Genomic DNA, 6,175 nt, shown 5'->3' with positions numbered 1-6,175 from the left:
GTTACTATTCAATCACATCATTACTGTCGTGTTTACACTGGCCAGAATGCAGCTGAAAAAGGCATACGAAAGAAAACAAAACTGAAAGCCAGGACGTGCCTTTCTCTGAACGCTGCAAGACGGGCACTCCTTGTTGCGAGCAATTAAATCAACCGACATTGTTTCTGAGGCTGTTTCGCGTTCGCTACACCGCACAACGACGCATCCACCACAATATTCAGAGTCAAAACGGCGTAAAAAACTCAGTCCATTCGATAGCTAGTAATTTGAACAACCAATACTCCAATGCGAGATGATGCCTGCCACGCTATTTTGACCATAGATGCTTTTGCGGTAAAAATTTAATTTTGCATGCCCTTCATTCAGCCTTCAATAGTCAACAATAAATATAGCCGAAGCAGGTACAATTCGGCACACTTCGCATCAGGATCACAGACTGCTCTTTTCCTGGCCTCTTCATCGGTCACAGTGGGATCTGTGATTCGAAATGACGCTGCGCTGGATGCTGGATCTAGGAGCCAACGGTGACAAGAAAAAGTGAGTCCTTTCAAACTTCATTGATCTTTATACCGACAAAGACATCGTCTGTGATCCAAAATGAGTCTGTTTCGAAAGAGGTTGCTTCCATTTCACTTGTTTTAATCAATGTCTCTGTGCAATGCAACCATCGAGCGGTGACTAAGGCATGAGTATTTGTAGCATGCGTCTCAAATGACACTCCCTTCCGAGGACTACAAAAGAAACTAGGCTTTCTGAGCGGTTATAGAAGAATATTCTGCATCGTGTCAGTTCATTGGGGTCAACGTCAGGTTTCAGTGTACTGTTGTCAAATGAACCTAATTGAATGAATCAACTAAGTGAAATTCATTGAGCCTATCAATGATTACTTAAAGCTAGAGCTCGTATATGCGGCCCAATCACAATTCGCCTTCGGTTTGCCTCTGCGTGTGCAGGTACCTGCAGCGTGTTCGGCTGCTTCGTATCGGATTATTCATGCTCATGACCACGGGATTTCTGTACCAGGCGTCCAAAGTGGTCGAGGAGTACCTCAGCTTTCCCAGCGCTGTGGACGTACGCATCGAGGGTACAGAAGTGCTCCTCTTTCCCGGCCTCTCAGTCTGCGTCACCAACTGGTGCGTGCTGGTGCTTAATATTCGGTGCAAAATGAACAAAGCTGTACAGAATCCTCTCATAAAAAGCAGACACCAATGACAAGACAAACTGCAGCTTCACAACTCACTTTAGAAATCCTATGACGACTTCAAGCTCGAGTCGGACTGCAGATGCGTAACAGTCTGTCTTTTTGAAACATCAGCATTTTTGTTGCTTGAGTTTTTCCAAAAGCAATGAGAAGGTTTCAGCACTCACAGGTAATGAGAAACAGCAAAGAGGTCATATAAAAGGCTCACAAGGTAAGGAAGAGCACTTTACAATGCTTGGAGCATTATGACACCGTTGCTGTAGCAGCACCTAAAAGAGGTAATGTAACGGGGCTAAACTTTCTTTTTAGTTGAGTCTGCTTTATAGACTGCATTTCTTTTTCGATTTTGGCCTGGTATATTAATGAAGCTGTATCAGGCCTAACGCAAGTCGCGCCTTTATCAGACTGCAAGGATTTTCAGCCTCCCAAGTCCCGGATAGATGAAGTATAAAACTAACGATATAAGCTTAGATATTCTCGCTGGCATCCCGACGACCCATTGTCTCTTGAAGTATGTCATAACTAGAAAAAGTTTTTATTTTTCTTGTTTCTGTCACCTAGAAGTTCGGGATAACAGATCACTAGCTGCTAAAAAATATTTTTCTTGTAATTTAATATTTTCTGCTAACAGTAATCCAACAAAGTTTTTCAATGTTTCTACACGCCTTCCTGGTCCCCCTCTTCCAGCGAAAAACTCTGCAGCTGCGTACAAAAGGCTAGCCTGCATTGCAAGCGTGTGCTACTACCAAGCTGCATGACACGGCCTACTGCGAAGGTCACTAGAATAGAGTATTAACAAACGAGTACTTATATGACCTCCATATATGCAACTGAAACTCTGTGTTAGCGATTACTTCAAATATTTGTGCCATTAAGCAACATGTCGCGTTTCTCGATTGTCATTAAAGAGTTCCCGCTTTTATTCGCTACCTGTGGATCGTTGAAAATCGTCACTGTATCCAAGATTTAATTCAAAGGTACGGGCAAGACTACCTCTTGTTATCTTTTTATCCTCACGTTTAGTGCAATATGCTCTTCCTGAAAATCGCTTGGTAGTAATTCGCTGTTTTGATTTTGTTTTCGCGCAATGAAAGTGGCGGTACGCGTACGATGACCACCAAGGTGCGAGCAGGTTATGGTGCAACGGCTACTCTGTTCTTTTCCAGGGTCAGCAAGACCAAGCTTTGCGAACATTACGAAGAATAGGTTATGGTGCAACGGCTACTCTGTTCTTTTCCAGGGTCAGCAAGACCAAGCTTTGCGAACATTACGAAGAATAGGTTATGGTGCAACGGCTACTCTGTTCTTTTCCAGGGTCAGCAAGACCAAGCTTTGCGAACATTACGAAGAATAGGTTATGGTGCAACGGCTACTCTGTTCTTTTCCAGGGTCAGCAAGACCAAGCTTTGCGAACATTACGAAGAATTCTGCGACACTAACACTACCAACGTACGTTCTCTGTTTGTTTCTGGGTTTGAGAAAGCTATAGTCTCAACGGTGTGCACTGTTTGCGAAATTCTTTTCAGACAGTCTTTTCCACTAGAGTGCATGTCTTAAAAGAAAAAGCAAATCTAGTGTGTCTGAGAAGAAGCGAGATGTTTAGTTAGCAATAAGTCGATAAATCAGTTACGTTTCGTAATGCTTCTGAGCCGATGCTAACATCATACACACGTAAAGCATGACCAGTTCCTGGATCAACAATGCATTGATTTTGAATCACCTGCTAAAATTAGCCTGTGGTTTCTCGCCTTCTAATCCTGTAGGACTAGTGCTATGGAGAAGTCTCCTAGTATGTGTTTCCCATGAGTGATCCTGGATCATTATGTTGGGTAGTTCCTAAAGTTTTCTTCAGATTTATATTTCCATTTATACAGCTGGATGAGCTGAGAAATCTGCTGTTGACGGGCGGCAACCTTGGCGACATTGCCCACAGCTCGGAAGATGTTCTCCAAATAGGTTTCGTGAACCCAACGCAGTACTTCTTTGAGTTCTACCTGAGTCCAAAGTAAGAACTGCACTGCCTCAACTAGCTTGCTTAGAATGCAGCGCGTAGGAGTTCTGTGCACCTCGTAGCATAGTATCGATGAAATTTCTACAAAGCCTAAAGGTTACAAATGAATTCGAAGTCACCAAAAGATAAGCCTTTAACCATACTATGGAGAACCAAAACAGCCAAAACCTCCTGCAGGTATATAAATCTGCTCCCTCCTCTGCCTATAAAAAAATGCATTTCGGATACATGTGTACGACTTTTCTTGCCTTCAGGTAGCATTTACGAAATACAGATTAAGTTGGCCATGGTCATGCACTAAAGTGCGTGCTCTTTTGTATTCCCGTTCAACAGTGTGTGCTCTAACGAAATTACATCTTCGCGTTTTTTCTTCTTCTTTTTGTTTCTTTGCAGCGTCACTCAGCAGTCATACTCACGCCTGCCCCATCAGATGTGCTACACCATGAACTGGAGGCATGACTCGAAGATTGAGACTGTTCACCAGAACGTTTTGGCTTTCGGTTAGCTTTCTATGCATGTTTTTGTTGTGTCTATTTTCTCGAAAGGTCAAATTGCGAACGGGTGGCATTTTTGTTTCACTCTATACAGGGTGACTGCCGTCTAGGGCAACCGGTTTTAGGGCAACATGTTACAATAAAAATATACTTCCGCACACGAGCATGCACGCATGCATGCACACACACATCATACGTATGTCTGCGCGCACACAAAAGCGCATGTTTAGTCCGAGGACGACAGAAATGACTTTACAAGGATTTTCTACAGAACATCCACGCACGTTCAGACCAGTAAAAATTTACGCCAGGCTGTTTTCTGTACATGAAACATGGTATTAAAACGCACTAAAATCACGAGGTGCTACATTCGTCCCCTCGCTTCAAATACACATAAAAATAAATCGAGTAATGACGACGACCCGCGTTAAACACTCTGACAGCTCATTCGATTGTTTTCTTAGCTTTTTTAATAAATCGCCTACATGCACCTTTTTCGCGGAATGTTTACTGATTCAGAAGAAGAATTCAAAAAGCCAACACAGAGATTTTCTATTATCAGGACAAGTGATCTACGTTTTATGCGGCAGACCTGGCTGGCATTTATCGATTTCGCAGAAATGAACGTACTCTTCGCGTGGCCTGAAGACGACCTAATAGAGCTGGATGAGTTCGAGATGAACCTCGGTTTCCATCACGTGGATACCAATACTGCCGGCCAGAAGCACGCCATGGCCTTCAAGCCCTCTGGGGACTTCGTGTTCGGTATTGTACAGGTAAGAAATGAGAATGGAGGTGAGCGCGGTTGGCGGGGCACACAATTTTGCGCAATTTTGCACATGCCGTGCGCCTCCCGTTAGAGGTCAAATCTAAGAGCCAGATGACCTTCAGGTTCAGCATGGGAGGAGTAGAGCTTTTTGCTCTAGAACAAGCGCGAACTCATACAAGCACATACACACATGTAGACAGATACACGAGCAAATAACCAATTGAGGAATTAAGCATATCCAGGAAATAGACATATTGTCTTTTTAAAAAGTAATGAGGCAGCATGGTTTGCTTCTCACTCATATAAGGGAGCACTTATGCCATATCCCTCAAGCTCTGTAAGGTAAGGAGGGCCGTTGTCATCCCCTTTAATGGCCTTTCAGTCTTTGGGAACCCGTAGGGCTTCATTACAGCAGCGAGAAGCAAACCACGCAGTCTTGATACTTTTGGCCAATGAACTTTCTTCACGAAGTGTGCCATGCCCACTTTGCAATGTTTGCGAGCGTCCTATTTGCTACTCATTTGCGGATTCTAATTTAGCTTTAAAGATGAACCAGCAGCGTAGTTCACGCTTACAGTGTGCAACGTCTGCAAGATGGCATTCTATAGGTTGGCTTCATCAGAAACACAAGCGACACAAAAACCAAACACTGTGAGCTGCAGGAGCTGTCTTAAATATCCGGGGACGTCGATCATGACTGCTCAGTGATGCTTTCCCTTGCTGTGGAGCGATTGCTTAACCACTGTGAATAAAGTGGCTTCAGGATGAACCTCTGAAAGGCAACTGTTAATTTCAGCGTGAAGGTTCCTCCAAGGCGAGACTCTACGAAGGTGCAAGCGCATGGCATCTTTGAAGGAGCCAAGGTTGTACGTGGCACCCACTGGAAATGGGGTGATCAAGACGGTAAGGCTTTTTACCAGTATAAACAACTGTTATTAACACAAAGCACACGCAAGTTTGATCTGATGTCTGGTAAAGATGGAACTAAGTGCTGAAGGTGCAGAAGAAAATGCAATTTCCTGGTATTGCTTATGCGCATGCTCTGTGTTTACAATACGAACGGTATAAAAGCAGCTGCTCCATAGCATCGAGGTAGCTAGAAAATTCAGAAAGTTAATATCTTTATGCTGTTGACATTTTTTCAACATTGCATATCTTCTTTTGCGCTGACAGGCTGTGTGTCACAATCCCTGTTTGTTTTTATTATCTCCATATCTTTGACAAATACTTTCAAAAGCACTCAACAAAGTTGTGGTCAGTTGCATCAGACCACCTACACACAACCTAATATTTTGTCATGGCTTCAGCGTTCTTTGAAAGTTTCGAGACCTGCTGAACAACTGCTGAATCCTACCAGGGCTGCAGGATGCAGGGAATAAATGTTGCTAAGCTTTAAGAGTGCAAAGTCTTGCATTCTCGTTGTCTAGAGCGTATAGAGCACTGGGAGCAGAACATGCGTGTTCCTTCGCTCTCCGACACCCTTCCCATCACCACTCATAAGCTGTTGCACACAGCTTGAAACAATTGCTCTTGGTCGCATTGTATATGCTTGGAACTTCTGAAAAGCACTGTATATTCGCTGTGAAGATACGATGCCGTGACAGAAACTATAGTTGTTTTCCTTACTGCTACACATGAAAAGGACGCTGTCTTCCTTCAATATTTTTTGTGGTGCCTACAAAGTTATATTGCTCTCCACA

The 6,175-nt window shown here is 43.5% G+C and overlaps 1 protein-coding gene across 1 annotated transcript; it reads left to right on the top strand.

Annotated features, from left to right (window-relative positions):
• The first annotated feature begins 487 nt into the window (after positions 1 to 487).
• Positions 488 to 5,328, top strand: LOC149364251 (uncharacterized). The gene is made up of 7 exons (XM_089568657.1): positions 488 to 537; positions 954 to 1,133; positions 2,590 to 2,650; positions 3,076 to 3,206; positions 3,606 to 3,712; positions 4,325 to 4,482; positions 5,272 to 5,328. Exons 1-7 carry the CDS (start codon positions 488 to 490, stop codon positions 5,326 to 5,328), a joined length of 744 nt encoding a protein of 247 aa, XP_089424783.1.
• The last annotated feature ends 847 nt before the right edge of the window (positions 5,329 to 6,175 follow it).

Source organism: Amblyomma mixtum, chromosome 2, assembly GCF_055824585.1.
Source record: "Amblyomma mixtum isolate Tamu chromosome 2, ASM5582458v1, whole genome shotgun sequence".
In the NCBI taxonomy this organism is placed as follows: domain Eukaryota; kingdom Metazoa; phylum Arthropoda; class Arachnida; order Ixodida; family Ixodidae; genus Amblyomma; species Amblyomma mixtum.
The sequence above is the reverse complement of the archived record's forward strand: the minus strand, read 5'-3'. Positions and strand labels throughout refer to the sequence as shown.